This window comes from Anomaloglossus baeobatrachus, chromosome 4, assembly GCF_048569485.1.
Source record: "Anomaloglossus baeobatrachus isolate aAnoBae1 chromosome 4, aAnoBae1.hap1, whole genome shotgun sequence".
Classification (NCBI taxonomy): domain Eukaryota; kingdom Metazoa; phylum Chordata; class Amphibia; order Anura; family Aromobatidae; genus Anomaloglossus; species Anomaloglossus baeobatrachus.
The window spans coordinates 320,507,860-320,524,931 of NC_134356.1; the positions used below are offsets into that span (position 1 = coordinate 320,507,860).

At 49.5% G+C, this 17,072-nt stretch overlaps 1 protein-coding gene across 2 annotated transcripts in view; it reads left to right on the forward strand.

Annotated features, from left to right (window-relative positions):
* The window catches only part of ZNF277 (zinc finger protein 277), a 153,591-nt gene that overhangs the window by 83,516 nt on the left and 53,003 nt on the right, over positions 1-17,072 (forward strand). For both annotated transcript variants that reach the window (XM_075345009.1, XM_075345010.1), the window contains exons 5-6: positions 7,230-7,321; positions 16,249-16,359. In XM_075345009.1, coding sequence (XP_075201124.1) covers positions 7,230-7,321; positions 16,249-16,359 — 203 coding nt within the window. The remainder of the gene's footprint in view (positions 1-7,229; positions 7,322-16,248; positions 16,360-17,072) is intronic.

Below are 17,072 nucleotides of genomic sequence, written 5' to 3' on the forward strand. Positions count from 1 at the left end.
CTACATTAGCCTGTGTTGGTCATCTAGTGGCCTGCTTTGCTCAGGTGTGATTGCTCAGTCCATCAGTGTTAAATTAGATTAGCGGACAACCTTTTTAGGCACAGCACTTTTACTAAGGCCGGTTTCAGACGTCCGTGTTTAATCAGGTACAAGCTATATGCATGGTTATGGTCATATGTATGTCACGTGTGACATCTGTGTTTGCATTTGTGTAACATGTACCAGAGAAAACACGGGTCTTTGAAATACAAAGATTTTCTATATTCACTTGTATCCAGCGCTGTTTTCTTTGACTCTGCTGTCTCCTGCTTCTGACCGCCGCTCATTATATTCATTGATTATTCACTGCACTGAGGAGCTGAAAGCCGGAGTATCGCTGGGTACAGCATCGCCGAGGACAGCATAGCGGGACAGGTGAGTATTCAGCAAGCAGCGTGTGTGCAGTGACGTCCAGGATGTTACCGGAGTTGCCAATGAACTCTGATGACATCCTGATATCACCCCCGCGACAGTGACTTCACAGGTTCATCAAAGTTCATTGGGAACTCTGGTGACCTCCTGGAGGTCACTTCACACACTGCTTGATTGCTGAATACTCCCCTGTCACCGGCGATGGCGATGCTGTCCTCCGGGATGCTGGCCCTGGCGAGGCTGTCCCCGCAATACTCCGGCTTCCAGGTCCTCACCACACACACACACTCTGCTGGATACTCACCTGTCCCCGGCTATGCGGTGGAAGCAGAGCCGAAGAAAACAGCCCTAGATACAGGTGAATATAGAAAATCTTTTTATTTAAAAGACCAGTGTTTTCTTTGGTACGTGTCATAAGGATCATATCAGTGTGCGATCAGTGTGACACCCGTGCTGCTGGACAAAAAAACGGACATGTCTGCGTGTGTGCGGGGCCACGAGGGGTCACACGGTCCATGTGAAAACACGACCGTGTGAGTAACTCCAGAGAATAACATGGGTACGTGTGGCATCCGTGTTAAAAGCGATTGTCACACATACCTGAAACATGGATGTCAAAAAGGGGCCTAAATGCAATAAAAAAAGCAATCAAAATATTGTATGCACCCCAAAATGTCGTCAATGAAAACATCAACTCTAATTTGAAAAAAAAATAATAATCACACAGATCCATTAATATGTAAAAAAAAAAAAGTTCTTAGTCTTGGAAAATAGTGACACAAGCCAACTTTTTTTTTATCTATTAAATTAACCACATACCAGGTCTTTTTTTTTTGTAAAATGAACACTGTAAGAGCAAACCCCCCCCAAAAAATTAGTCTGTTTCACTAATTCACTGCATTTGACCTTTTTTTTCCTGTTTTTCTGTAAATTATATTGTAAAATAAATGGTGTCCTAAAAAATTACAACTCGTCCCACATAAGAACAAACCCTAATATGGCTATGTCGACAAAAAAAAAAATTATGGCTCCTGGAAAAAGGGACAAAAAAAAGTGAAAGTGCAAAAATGGAAAATTTTCCAGTAATGAAGAGGTTAATACCAAATCTTTTTTCTTCTTCTTCTTAATGTTGGAATTGGAGTCGATACATTTGTTTTCTGATTCTCAACTTCACTAAAACATAGAGTCCATAGCCGTGATACTAAGCATATGAACGCTATAATGAAATATTAGCCTTAGCAATATTATGCCGCATAGACCAGTGATTGCAGTATCCAAAAAAGTAAAGTCCACAGCACCTTGGTTAAAAAACGTATGTGCCTGTGCAACAGCACAATCAGCACCTCAGGAGCGCACATCCATGGTCAAGGGATCACTTGAAATAACATACCAATAATAAGGATGACAGCGCTCCTCCGGGTGAAAAAACATGCAATTCTTTATTCCATCAGTTGTATGACAGCAACGTTTCGACCTGGTGGTCTTCATCAGTGATTGCAGTAGTCATGTGCATATTTATGGCAGGTCATTACGAAAGGACAAGTAAAGAAAAGACCACCAGAGCAGCAGTCTCAGAGCTTCAGGGAATTTACCAACTGATATCTTGTTACTTTGCCGGTATATCACATTGGCTACTTTAGGGGCATTATGTAACCCCTTCAGCCCCCAGCCGATTTTGACCTTACTCACCTCGCCATTTTGCGCAATTCTGACCAGTGTCCCTTTATGAAGTTATAACTCTGGAACGTTTCAACGGATGCTAGTGATTCTGACATTGTTTTTTTGTGACATTTTGTACTTCATGAAAGTGGTAAATTTAGGCCGATCTTTTTTTGCGTTCATTTTTGAAAATTTCGGAAATTTGGCGAAAATTTAGAAAATTGCGCAATTTTCAAAATTTGAAATTTTATGCCCATAAATCTGAGAAATATGTCTCACAAAATAGTTACTAAATAAAATTTCCCACTTGTCTACTTTACACCAGTGCAATTTTCAAAACAATTTTTTTTTGTTAGGAAGTTAGAAGGGGTCAAAGTTCATCAGCAATTTCTCATTTTTTCCAACAAAATTTACAAAAAACTTTTTTTAGGGACCACATCACATTTGAAGTGACTTTGAGAGGCCGAGGTGACAGAAAATACCCAAAAGTGACACCATTCTAAAAACTGCACCCCTCAGGCTACTCAAAACCACATCCAAGAAGTTTATTACCCCTTTAAGTGCTTCACGAGAATCAAAGCAATGTGGAAGGAAAAAATGAAAATTTACTTTTTTTTACACAAAAATGTTACTTTAGCCATAAAATTTAGCATTTTTACAAGGGTATCAGGAAAAATTACACCATAAAATGTATTGTGCAATTTCTCCTGAGAACGCTGATACCCCATATGTGGTGGAAATCACTTGTTTGGGTGCACGGCAAGGCTCGGAAGGCAAGAAGCGCCATTTAACTTTTCAAACGCAAAATTGTCTGGAATCGTTAGCGGATGCCATGTTGCGTTTGGAGACCCCCTGAGGTACCTAAACAATGGAGCTCCTGCACAAGTGACCCCATTTTGGAAACTAGACCCCTCATGGAATTTTTTTTAGATGTTTAGTGAGCCCTTTGAACCCCTGGGGGCTTCACAGAAGTTTATAACGTTGAGCCGTGAAAATATTTATTTATTTTTTTACCACAAAATTGTTACTTCAACCAGGTAGCTTTTTTTTCACAAGGGTATCAGGAAAAATTACACCATAAAATTTATTGTGCAATTTCTCCTGAGTACACCGATACCTCATATGTGGTGGAAATCAAGTGTTTGGGTGCAAAGCACGGCTCGGAAGACAAGGAGCGCTATTTGACTTTTGGAGCTAATTTTTCATTCAAAAAGTCAAATGGCGCTCCTTCCCTTCCGTTCCCTGCCATGCACCCAAACAGTGTTTTATGACCAAATATGAGGTATCTATGTACTCAGGAGAAATTGCCCAATACATTTTAGGATCCATTTTATCCTGTTGCCCATGTGCAAATTAAAAAAATTGAGGCTAAAAGAAAATTTGTGAAAAAAAAAGTACTTTTTCATTTTTACGGATCAATTTGTGAAGCACCTGGAGGTTCAAAGTACTCACTATGTATCTAGATAAGTTCCTTGGGAGGTCTAGTTTCCAAAATGGGGTCACTTCTGGGGGAGCACCAATGTGTAGGCACACAGGGGCTATCCATACGCGACATGGTGTCTTGCTAACAATTTGAATGGAAAATTAGCTCCATTACGGACACCATGTGGCGTATGGAGAGTATGTAGTGTATGTCAGGTTGGTGTGTGTGTGTAGTGTAGTATACGTCTGGTTGGTGTGTGTAGTGTAGTATACGTCTGGTTGGTGTGTGTAGTGTAGTATTCGTCAGGTTGTTGTGTGTAGTGTCGTAAACGTCAGGTTGGTGTGTTTAGTGTAGTATACGTCAGGTTGGTGTGTGTGGTGTTTACCACACACACACACACACACACACACACACACACACACACACACATCAACCTGAAGTACACTACACCCCACACCAAACTAACATACACTACACCCCACACACCAACCTGACTTAGTGTATGTTAGGTTGGTGTGTGGTGCATGTCATGATGGCATGTGTGGTGTATACTACACCACACATACCAACCTGACGTACACTACACCACAGACACACATCAACCTGACCTACACTGCACCACAAACCAACCTGACATAGTGTATGTCAGGTTGGTATGTGGTGTAGTGTAGGTCAGGTTGATGTGTGTGTGGTGTAGTGTACGTCAGGTTGGTATGTGTGGTGTAGTATACACCACACACGCCATCCTGACATGCACCACACACCAACCTAACATACACTAAGTCAGGATGGTGTGCAGTGTGGTATAGTGTAGTAGTAGTATACGTCAGGTTGGTGTGCAGTGTGATATAGGGCAGTGTACCTCAGGTTGGTGTGTGTCAGGTTGATATGTGTGATGTAGTATACACCACACACACACAAACACACACACACACTACCTGATGTACACTACAACACATACACCAACCTCACGTACACTATACCACGCCGCGTACCAACCTGAAGTAGTGTATTTCAGGTTAGTGTGGTGTAATGTGCGTAAGTTTGGGGTGTTTAGTGCACTAGCGCTAGGTTGAGGGTTACTCACACTTTACTGTGGGTCTTCCTCCATGGCCTCCGGCTCTTCTCCTCCCGGCCTCCGGCTCTTCTCCTCCCGGCCTCCGGCTCTTCTCCTCCCGGCCTCCGGCTCTTCTCCTCCCGGCCTCCGGCTCTTCTCCTCCCGGCCTCCGGCTCTTCTCCTCCCAGCCTCCGGCTCTTCTCCTCCCGGCCTCCGGCTCTTCTCCTCCCGGCCTCCGGCTCTTCTCCTCCCGGCCTCCGGCTCTTCTCCTCCCGGCCTCCGGCTCTTCTCCTCCAGGCCTCCGGCTCTTCTTCTCCGCCCGGCCTCCAGCTCTTCTCCTCCTGGCCTCCGGCTTCTTCTCCGGCTTCTATTCCTCCCGGCCTCCGGCTCTTCTCCTCCCAGCCTCCAGCTCTTCTCCTCCCGGCCTCCGGATCTTCTCCTCCCTGCCTCCGGCTCTTCTCCTCCTGGCCTCCGGACGATTTCTTGTCCTGCGACGTTGAGTCTGTGTCACTGGAGGAGGAAGAGTGGAAGAAATAGAGAAAAGTGGGACCCTCTCCCTCACTATCAGCTACGGAGGGACGAGCAGGACATTTGTGTGTGCATGTGCAAAAAAAACCCAAAACCCTAAACTTTATTTTAGTGTGCGTGTGTATGTGCAAGTGTTTGGTGAAACCTTCTACTGCAGGAGGGGGCTGAGGAGATGCAGGAGCTAGCAGGGGCCGTAATCACTGGGGCACAATCACCAGGGCGCAGGGGACGCAATCACAGGGGGACACAATCACAGGGGCGCAATCGCAGGGACGCAGGGGGCGCAATCACAGGAACGCAGGGGGATGCAATCGCAGGGACGCAATCGCAGGGACGCAGGGGGCGCAATCGCAGGGACGCAGGGGACGCAATTGCAGGGACACAATCACAGGGACGCAGGGGGTGCAATCGCAGGGATGCAATAGCAGGGACGCAGGGGGATGCGAGCGCAGGGGAACAGGGGGGATGCAATCACAGGGACGCAATTGCGGGGATGCAATCGCAGGGGGCGCAATCGCAGGGACGCAATCGCAGGGACGCAGGGGGATGCAATCGCATGGGAGCGCAGTCGCAGGGGGGCGCAGGGGGAGCGCAATCGCAGGGACGCAATTGCAGGGACGCAATCGCAGGGACGCAGGGGGCGTAATCGCAGGGATGCAGGGGGGTGCGAGTGCACAGGGGCGCAGGGGGAGTGCAATCGCAGGGAGGCGCATCGCGGGGACGCAATCGCGGGGACGCAATTGCAGGGACTCAGGGAGCGCAATCGCAGGGACGCAGGTGGATGCAATCGCAGGGGAGCGCAGTCGCAGTGGAGCGCAGGGGCGCGCAATCGCAGGGATGCAGTCGCAGGGACGCAGAGCGATAGGGGCGCAGGGGGAGCGCAATCGCAGGGGGACGCAATTGCGGGGACGCAATCGCAGAGGATGCAATCACGGGGATGAAGGGGGGCGCAATCGCGGGGACGCAGGGGGCGCAATCGCAGGGACGCGCAATCGCAGGAGGGCGCAATCGCAGGAACGCAGGGGGGCGCAATCACAGGGGGGGTGATCGCAGGTGCACAGGGGGGGCCATTGCAGGCACGCAGGGGCAGCATCGCAGGGGCGCAGGGGGGGTAATCACAGGAGCACAGTGGGGGGGGAAATCACAGGGGCGGGATATCACACCCTCCTGATGCCCAGTGATCAGCAGGGCAGGGGATTGATGACTGGAAGCAGCAGTCAGTCACTCACACCAGCCGGGTGTCAGAAGCAGGGCACCGGCGGTGAGTGATAACAGGGAGCGGAGATCGGGGAAGGCAGCGGAGGTCGGTATGGGTTGGGGGTGGGTAGAATCGGATGGCAGGGGAAGCAAAGGTCAGGGTGGGGGTGGGATCGGACGACAGGGGGGAACGGAAGACAACAGAGGGGAGCGCGGAACAGCACAGAAGGGAAGGGAAGACAACACAGAAAGGAGAGAAACTTACCTGATTGCGATCAGTGGCAGCAGATGGCGATCGGAGGCGGCACATCGCGGTGGCAGCAGCAGGGGACCCTCATCTTCAGCATCGCCATCCACGGTCAGGATGAGTCCTGAAGGGGGAGGGCACCCACCGGTCACACCGCTCCTCCACATCTGATTGGAGGGATAGCGTCACATGGACGCTAGCTCCAATCGGATCGGGGGGTGATTTCACAGAGGTCTCCCCGCTCCAGCCAATGGCTGATGATATTCCATAATCAGCCATGGCTGGAGTGTAGTACTTCACCAAGTTTCATTGGTGAAATATTACAATCGTTCTGATTGAATGTGAAAGTGACACTTTCAACAGCCAATCAGACCACAAGCCACCCCCCCGGGCTCAACTACAAGTCCTCATGTACCTGCAGCGCTGGTGACATTTCAGTGAACCCGGTCACCAGCGATGCAGGAACGGAAACCCGCCATGACGCATACGGTGCGTCAAAGGTCGGGAAGGCACAAGGTTTCATGACGCATATGGTGCGTCAAAGGTCGGGAAGAGGTTAAAAAACAAACAAAAAAACAGGACAATCCCTTTAAAACACAATCTATATTTTATAATTGCATTTTGTTATTAAATTATAGCTTTATTTATAATTCTATATTCTTATTTAATTATAGCCTTTTATTTTCTTTTACTGTTGCATTTTACAGAAAAATATCTTGGGGCAGCAGCAGCAGGAGAGATCAGACACGTGTTTTCAGAGATTGTGCATGTTTTGCAGTGAAGAATTTAAAGGAAACAGGTTTGATGTTCTCTTATTTACCTTTTCATCTTTGTTACATTGCGCCATTTATGTGGAATCCGTTCTGACTCTAAGGGGCACTTTGCACACTACGACATCGCAGCTGTGATGTCGGTGGGGTCAAATCAAAAGTGACGCACATCCGGCGTCGCAGTCGATATCGTAGTGTGTAAATCCTTTTTGATACGATTAAGGAGCGCAAAAACGTCCAAATCGTATCATCGGTGTAGCGTCGGTCATTTCCATAATTTTGGAAGGACCGATGTTACGATGTTGTTCCTCGTTCCTGCAGCAGCACACATCGCTGTGTGTGAAGCCGCAGGAGCGAGGAACATCACCTTACCTGCGTCCTGCGGCTCACGCCGGCTTTGCGGAAGGACGGAGGTGGGCGAGATGTTTACGTCCCGCTCAGCTCCGCCCCTCCGCTTCTATTGACCGCCTGCCGTGTGACGTCGCTATGACGCCGTACAACCCGCCCCCTTAATAAGGAGGTGGTTCGCCGGCCAGAGCAACGTCGCAGGGCAGGTGAGTGCATGTGAAGCTGCCGTAGCGATAATGTTCGCTACGGCAGCTATCACCATGATATCGCAGCTGCGACAGGGGCGGGGACTATCGCGCTCGGCATCGCAAGCATCGGCTTGCGATGTCGTAGTGTGCAAAGTGCCCCTTAAACAAAGAGAAAGATGGAACAAAAACTTTTCCCAATGTTCTATAGGTCTGCAGTTCTCATTGATCATGTGTGCCATAAAGAGTAAGCTTGATATAAAATAAAGATGTTAAACTCAGGGAACAATGATAGAAAACTATGTATATACATATATACAGTACAGACCAAAAGTTTGGACACACCTTCTCATTCAAAGAGTTTTCGTTATTTTCATGACTCTGAAAATTGTAGATTCACATTGAAGGCATCAAAACTATGAATTAACACATGTGGAATGAAATACTTAACAAACAAGTGTGAAACAACTGAAAATCGGTCTTATATTCTAGGTTCTTCATAGTAGCCACCTTTTGCTTTGATTACTACTTTGCACACTCTTGGCATTTTCTTGATGAGCCTCAAGAGGTAGTCACCGGAAATGGACTTCCAACAGTCTTAAAAGAGTTCCAAAAGATGCTTAGTACTTGTTGGCCCTTTTACCTTCACTCTGCGGTCCAGCTCACCCCAAACCATCTTGATTGGGTTTAGGTCTGGTGACTGTTGAGGCCAGGTCATCTGGCGTAGCACCCCATCACTCTCCTTCTTAGTCAAATAGCCCTTACACAGCCTGAAAGTGTGTTTGGGGTCATTGTCCTGTTGAAAAATAAATGATGGACCAACTAAACGCAAATCGGATGGAATAGCATGCCGCTGCAAGATGCTATGGTAGCAATGCTGGTTCAGTATGCCTTCAATTTTTAATAAATCCCCAACAGTATCACCAGCAAAGCACCCCCACACCATCACATCTCCTCCTTCATGCTTCACGGTGGGAACCAGGCATGTAGAGTCCATCCGTTTACCTTTTCTGCGTCACACAAAGACACAGTGGTTAAATCCAAAGATCTCCAATTTGGACTCATCAGACCAAAGCACAGATTTCCACTGGTCTAATGTCCATTCCTTGTGTTCTATTGCCCAAACAAGTCTCTTCTGCTTGTTGCCTGTCCTTAGCAGTGGTTTCCTAGAAGCTATTTTACCATGAAGGCCTGCTGCACAAAGTCTCCTCTTAACAGTTGTTCTAGAGATGTGTCTGCTGCTATAACTCTGTGTAGCATTGACCTGGTCTCTAATCTGAGCTGCTGTTAACCTGCGATTTTTGAGGCTGGTGACTCGGATAAACTTATTCTCCGCAGCAGAGGTGACTCTTGGTCTTCCTTTCCTGGGGTGGTCCTCATGTGAACCATTTTCTTTGTAGCGTTTGATGGTTTTTGCCACTGCACTTGGGGACACTTTCAAAGTTTTCCCAATTTTTTGGACTGACTGACCTTCATTTCTTAAAGTAATGATGGCCACTCATTTTTTTTTACTTAGCTGCTTTTTTCTTGCCATAATACAAATTCTAACAGTCTATTCAGTAGCACTATCAGCTGTGTATCCACCAGACTTCTGCACAACACAACTGATGGTCCCAACCCCATTTATAAGGCACAAAATCCCACTTATTAAACCTGACAGGGCACACCTGTGAAGTGAAAACCATTTTCGGTGACTACCTCTTAAAGCTCATCAAGAGAATGCCAAGAGTGTGCAAAGCAGTAATCAAAGCAAAAGGTGGCTACTTTGAAGAACCTAGAATATAAGACATATTTTCAGTTGTTTCACACTTTTTTGTTAAGTATTTCATTCCACATGTGTTAATTCATAGTTTTGATGCCTTCAATGGGAATCTACAATTTTCAGAGTCATGAAAATAAAGAAAACTCTTGGAATGAGAAGGTGTGTCCCAACTTTTGGTCAGTATATAAATTCATATCTATATGTATACCTGTGAACAAATCAAAATCCAGATTTTGCAGGTGAATATAACTAGTTCAACCCCATACACCTTATAATTGGAGTAGCAGTAGTCTTTTGGCCTGAGCAATATACAGCTGCAATTCCATCTTGCTGTAAGTACCCATACACCTTATAATTGGCAGCCGTACAATAGTTCAGCAGACGGTTGGCCGTCAGCGTTCTCTCCTGACTCGTATGTTCTCTATGAGAGAGCTGGTGCCAGCGATGCCTTATCTCTTACAGACCAAAGGGCAGTCCGAAATCAGAGATGTCAGATCTTTCAGTCTCATGACAGTTATTGGGGACATTTATGAGGCCCTCAGATACATTTTGGTCGCTTGGCGTTTGTCTTATGTGTATGGTGTCTTTAGTATTGCAGTCAGAGTTCAGATCTCAGTAATAGGAATGGTGACCATTATAGTGGTCCAATTTTCATAAAAGAATAGTAATGTCATGTCTAAAGTGAAGTGTTTGCAAAGAAAAGAAAAGGAAAGGTGTGTGCATAGCTTTTTTGCAATATCTTGCAATAAATGTTTTTTTATTCAGTGCATCTAAAAGCAAAAGAGCTTTGCAAACATTCAGAATTAAAAATGTCCAGTTCCCAGATTTTTGCAACTGAGAGCAGCATGATAGAGACTGAAACCCTAATTCCAGTGATGTGTCATGATGAAAATGCATTGATCAAAAACGCACCAAAACACGGTAAAAACGCATGCTTTTTTTTACCGATTCATTTTTGCCGGAGGTGCATGTTTTTGTGTGTTTTTACGGCCATAAACACAGCGTCAAAAAAACGCTGTGTGCGCACATAGCCTTACTGGTACTAGTAAGATTTAATCAATATTGTTGTTTCTTCATCGTTCCTATGGGAGACCCAGACCATGGGTGTATAGCTTCTGCCTCCGGAGGACACACAAAGTACTACACTAAAAAGTGTAGCCCCTCCCTCCGAGCATATACACCCCCTGGTTAACCAAATATAGCCAGTTCAATGCTTTGTGTTCAGGAGGCACACATCCACACATGCATTCTCATCTGATTTTGATTTTTGGAAAGAGTTTGAAGAAAAGCGGGTCCAAGCCTGGACTCCTGGCATGTCCCTTCTCACCCCACTGTGTCAGCGGTGTTGTTAAGGTTGATTTCAGGGCTGGAGCCTTACATGCCGCGCTCCTTCACCATCCCTCCGGGGCTCTGGCTTGAAGTGGGAGCCAGCACGGTTCTCCCTGCCTTGCAGGAGACCGGTCTCCATCCGCAGCCCTTTCAGGATCCTGCCGGACGGAGCACTCATCCCTCAGGAACCTGGCCCTGCGTCTCACAATCTAAGTATTTGAGACGTTATTATCAGGGGGTCCCTTGTACTTTATTGTTGGGGAGAGTGTGCTGTGTATCTATTGTGACATTTCCGGCCGGTTCTCTGGTTTTCACCTGAGAACCGCGCCGATGGTGCCTGCTCGCCGGCCGAATCGTTAAATTTAGGCCCCGGCTTCGCCTGAGGCCTAGTTTCGTTTTCACTGCCCCTGCATGCCAATCATGCAGAGGGACAGTGCGGCTCCGCCCAGCGGCTGTTCAGCACTGGGGAGGGACACTCCTCTCTGAGGAAATATTCCCTCCCCTGTATATCTCCTTGGCCCTCCGATCCCGCTCTTAGAGTTGGCCCCGCCCCCTCTCCTCGCTCCGGCGCCATTTTTTCAGCGTTCTCATGCATGTCTGCATAACCACATTGTGACAGCGATCGGCGCTGGCCATCTCTCTGGGGGTCTGGGCTGTGGGATCTGGAGGGCACAGAGATGTCTCTATGTCAAACGGTCTGGCAAGCCACAACTTCGGGTTGTGGACCTGCTTATATACACTGTTTATATACTCTGGTGGGGGTCATTCTGGCCAGAGCCCCCACTTCAGCAGCATGTCTCACATCAGAGCAAGGCTGTACTTAATATGCACTGCTGTAGGCTCGTACTGCCTGTACCAAGCACATAACCACATTGTGATGCCTGCTCTAATATAGTGGTGCCTCAGCCTGAAGGCTCATCCCCAGTGGTCCCTCCGGCTGCTCCGGCTCCGGTGGCTGAACCCCCGGCTTGGGTAGAATCCCTCTCTCCAGGGGACAGCTGTCCCGGACACTGCTGAGCATGCATCAGCCCCCTTCTCAGGGCGCTTCTGCTGCTACGGCTCGCTCAGCAAAGCTCACAGAGGATTCTTCATCTGGTCTCAGACCCCGTCCTCCTAAAATGGAGACGCAGGGTCCCCTTTCCTTCCTCGTCCCGCGGCTCTGGTTCACGAGCTGACTCGCAAGACAGGGAGGATGCCTTTACTTGGGGCTCGGGCGCTACTCCATGTACCCCATTGATCTGTCCGAAAGTGACGCAGATGCTAATGATTTGATTGCGTCCATTATATTTGTACTGGACCTCAATCCGCCTGTATCAGGGGAGCACCCCTCTCTGGCAGAAAAGCATCAGTATACCTTGCCTAAGAGAACAAGGAGTGTGTTCCTTATCCACTCCAGTTTTTCAGGCCACTGTGACCAAGCCCAGAGCCTGTCCTGACAAACGCTTCCCAAAGCGTGGTTCTGATGACCGTTTTCCGTTTCCACCAGAGGTGGTCAAGGAGTGGGCTCATTCACCAAAGGTAGACCCTCCGGTGTCTAGACTCTCAGGCCGGAAAGTTGTATCAGTGGCTGTTGGCAACTCCCTTAAGGATTCCACTGTCCGCCATCTGTATATGAGGCGGCAGGGGCCTCGTTCTCCCCATCTTTTGCAGCAGTGTGGGCTTCAGAGCCATCTCTGCTTCTCTAGAGGAGATGCATTCCCTCACCAGGGACTCTATGCCCGAGATGGTTGCCTTAACTTCCAGGTCTTCAGCCTTTTCATCCTATGCCATGTCTGCCATGCTGGAGGCTCTGCACTGCGATGGCTTCGGCCAATTCTCTCGCTATCCACAGGATCCTGTGGCTTCGAGAGTGGAAGGCAGACGCTTCTTCAAAGAAGTACCTTGCTGGGCTCCTATTTGCTGGGCCCAGGCTGTTCGGTGAACAACTGGATGAAATTATTCAGGAAGCTACTGGCGGGAAGAGTACTTCCATGCCACAAGCAAAAACAGGGCAGGAACCAGTCGAGGTTTCGTTCCTTTCGTTCCTCCAACTGGTCGTCCTCTAAGCCCTCGGCCTCGTCCACTAACTCAGCCAAGGACCAAAAACCATCTCCCACGGCTACAGGATAGAATTCTATCCAGCCCGCCAAACAGATTTTTTTCTGTCAACTCCCCCCTGCTCCAAGGCCGCCGCCTTCTCTCAGGCCGTGGCATCCTTGCAGGCCAACGGAGTAATTGTACCGGTTCCCGCCTGGGAACGGTTCAGAGGTTTCTACTCAAATCTCTACCTAGTCCCCTAAAGGGACGGTTCCTTCCGGCCCATCCTGGATCTCAGGCTTCTCAACAAGCATGTTCAGGTGCGGCTTTTTCGCATGGAGTCTCTCCAATCAGTCATTGCCTCAATGACCCAAGGAGATTCCTTGCATCCTCGACATCAGAGATGTCTATCTGCATGTGCCAATTGCAGTTTCGCACCAGCGTTGGCAACGTTTTGCAATCAGAGAGGAACATTTCCGATTCGTGGCTCTTCCCTTCGGGTTAGCCACGGCCCCTCGAGTATTCATCAGGGTCATGGCAGCAGTGGTTGCGGTTCTGCACCTCCAAGGGTTGGCATCCCTTTTCCTGGACGGCCTTCTAGTCAAGGCTTCATCCTGTGCAGACCGTTAGCGGAGTGCCTCGCTCACTCTCGCCACTCTAGTCCAATTCGGGTGGCTTGTCATTCTGCCCAAGTCCACTCTGACTCCGACCCAGAAGCTCACGTACCTAGGGATGCAATTCGAGACTCTGCCGGCACTTGTGAAGCTGCCTTTAGTCGAACAGCAGTCCCTCCACTAGCGGTGCGCTCTTTGCTGAGGCCCCGCCGTCATTCCATCAGGCACCTAATGCAGGTGCTGGGTCAGATGGTGGCGTCAATGGAAGCGGTTCCCTTGCCCAGTTCCATCTGCGTCCTGCAGCTGGACATTCTCCACTGTTGGGACAAGCGGACTTCCTTCTTGCACAGGTTAGTGGCTCTGTCGCCACATACCAGGGACTTCCTTCAGTGGTGGCTTCGGCCCCTCTCTCTTCAGGGACTCTCCTTCCTGGCCCCGTCCTGGGTGATCCGCACCACGGATGCCAGTCTATCCGGCTGGGGAGCAGTATATCTCTACCACAGAGCGCAGGGCACTTGGACTCCGTCCGAATCAGCCCTCTCGATCACTGTGCTGGAAATCAGAGCTGTGCTTCTAGCTCTCTTGGCCTTTCACCACCTGTTGGCGGGCAAGAACAATCGAGTCCAGTCAGACAACGCCACAGCGGTTGCCTACATTAACACCAGGACGTGGCACTCAGCCGCCTAGCACTGTTGGTATCCTTCAGTGGACGGAGGATTCCAGGTCCACCACATCCGCAGTCCACAACCCAGGCGTGGAAAACTGGGAGGCAGATTGTCTCAGCCGTCAAACCGTGGACAGCGGCGAGTGGGCTCTGCATCCGGCAGTGTTTCGGTTAATCTGCCGCAAGTGGGGCACTCCGGAAGTGGATCTTCTCTCCCACGATCCTCAGGCCTTTGCAGCAGACGTGCTGGTTCAAGATTGGTCCCAGTTTCGTCTGTCTTCCCCCTCTAGCTCTTGCCCAGAGACCTGCGCAAGTTCAGAATGGGGGGCCATCGGGTCATTCTCATTGCCAGACTGGCCCAGGCGAGCTTGGTACCCTGACCTGCTCCATCTGTCCGTTGAGGTGCTGTGGCATCTCCCGGACCGTCGAGACCTTCTCTCACAAGGTCCGTCTTTCCGCCAGAATTCTGCGGCTCTCAGATTGACGGCGTGGCTCTTGAGTCCTGGATCTTGACGACTTCTGGTATCCCTCCTGAAGTCATCTCCACTATGACTCGGGCTCGGAAGTATTCCTTGGCCAAAATCTATCACAGGACCTGGAGAATTTTCCTGTCCTGGTGTCGCCCTTCCGGCCATGTTTCTTGGCCTTTTTTCCTTGCCGACCCTCCGGTCCTTTCTACAGTCCGGTCTGCAGCTAAGACTATCCCTCAATTCCCTCAAGGGACAGGTCTCGGCTCTGCCAGTGTGTTTCCAGCGGCGTATCGCCCGGCTGGCTCAGGTGCGCTCCTTCATACAGGGCGCATCTCACATCATTCCGCCTTACCGGCGGCCTTTGGATCCCTGGGACCTTAATCTGGTCCTCACGGCTTCCAGAAACCCCCCTTTGAGCCTCTTAGGGAGGGTTCTTTGTCTCGTCTTTCACAGAAAGTGGTCTTTCTAGTGGCCATAACTTCCCTCGGGAGAGTCTCTGATTTGGCTGCACTCTCCTCGGAGTCACCTCTTTTGGTTTTTCATCAAAACAAGGTGGTTCTCCGTCCGACTCCGGACTTCCTCCCCAAGGTGGTTTCTCCTTCCACCTTAACCAGGACATTTCCCTGCCTTCCTTTTGTCCGGCTCCTGTTCATCGCTTTGAAAAAGCGTTGCATATCCTGGATCTGGTGCGTGCGCTCTGGATCTATGTGTCTCGCACCGCTGTTCTTAGGCGGTGCACCTCTCTTTTTGTGCTGACCACAGGTCGGCGTAAGGGCCTCTCGGCTCTAAGCCGACCCTAGCTCGTTGGATTATGTCGGCCATTTCCGATGCCTACCAGTGTACTCAAGTGCCTCCCCCGCTGGGGGATCAAGGCACACTCGACCAGAGCTGTCGGTGCCTCTTGGGTTTCAGGCACCAGGCTACGGCTCAGCAGGTCTGTCAGACTGCCACTTGGACTAGTCTGCATGCATTTTCGAAGCACTACAAGTGCATGCTCATGCTTCGGCAGATGCGAGCTTGGGCAGACGCACCCTTCTGGTGGCTGTCGCCCATTTGCGAAGTTAGGTTTCGCCTACTTCTCAGTTTTCTGTTTATTCCCACCCATGGACTGCTTTGAGACGTCCCATGGTCTGGGTCTCCCATAGGAACGATGAAGAAAAAGAGAATTTTGTTTACGTACCGTAAATTCTTTTTCTTATAGTTCCGTAATGGGAGACCCAGCACCCTCTCTGTTGCCTGTTGGCAGTTTCTTGTTCCGCGTGTTATCACCGGCTGTTGTTGTAGACAGAGGCTCCGGTTGTTCCGGTTCTTGCTCTATCTCTACTTGTGGGTGGCTACTCTCCTTCAGCTTTTGCACTAAACTGGCTATATTTGGTTAACCAGGGGGTGTATATGCTCGGAGGGAGGGGCTACACTTTTTAGTGTAGTACTTTGTGTGTCCTCCGGAGGCAGAAGCTATACACCCATGGTCTGGGTCTCCCATTACGGAACTATAAGAAAAAGAAATTACGGTAAGTAAACAAAATTCTCTTTTTTTTTGTAACACCTGTGTAACTGTTTCCTTACAGAGCGGTGTTGTTTAATCACATGAACGAGGAGCACTCATTCAATATCGGGCTGCCAGATAATATTGTGTATTGTAATGAATTTCTAGACACATTACAGAAAAAGCTGGACAGGTATGTGAATACTTTTAATATATATGTATATTATATATATCTCAAATATACTGTATATATACACATGTACCGCCCCGCGGGCTCGGCTGCGACCGCCGAGCCGCTCGGATCCATGCTCGTACGGTGGGTGGTGGCTCGAGCTCCTCATGGACCCGGGGGTCACGTCGCTCTGCAAGGGGGTTGGCGCTACACGCAGTCTGTAGAAGTGTAAGTTCGTGACGCCACCCACGGGTTGTGGTGAATAGATGAACACCACCGCTGCCGTTAACTAGGCCTCCCGGGGACGGTGTTGCACAGCTTGGTGTTGACCCCTCCGTGGGTAGGGGAGTGATGGTCCTGGGGGCCCGAGGGAGGTGCGGAGGCGGGGGAGCAGGTGCGGGCGTATGCTGGTGCGGTGCGGCGCGCGGCCCGAAGGCACTGGTGTACTCACTATGACACAATACACCAAAGTCTCTGGTAAACCAAACAGGATGATGAACGGGGCCCACAGCCGGCTGCAGCTTCTCCCTGAACGGGTTGGTGGTTTCCGCCTTTCTCCTGCACCTTTTTATATGAATGTTTGACTCCTATGCCTAAGCAACGGTAGTCCGCCCCCCGGCTTCCTGGTTGTCGGAAGAGCCCTGTTTGCCCGCAGACGCTGGCCCTTTGGGTCTCTATGCCTTGGCGGTGGCTTTACCCTTTATGGTTGGGCTGTTGTCTTCTAACGGGTCTTG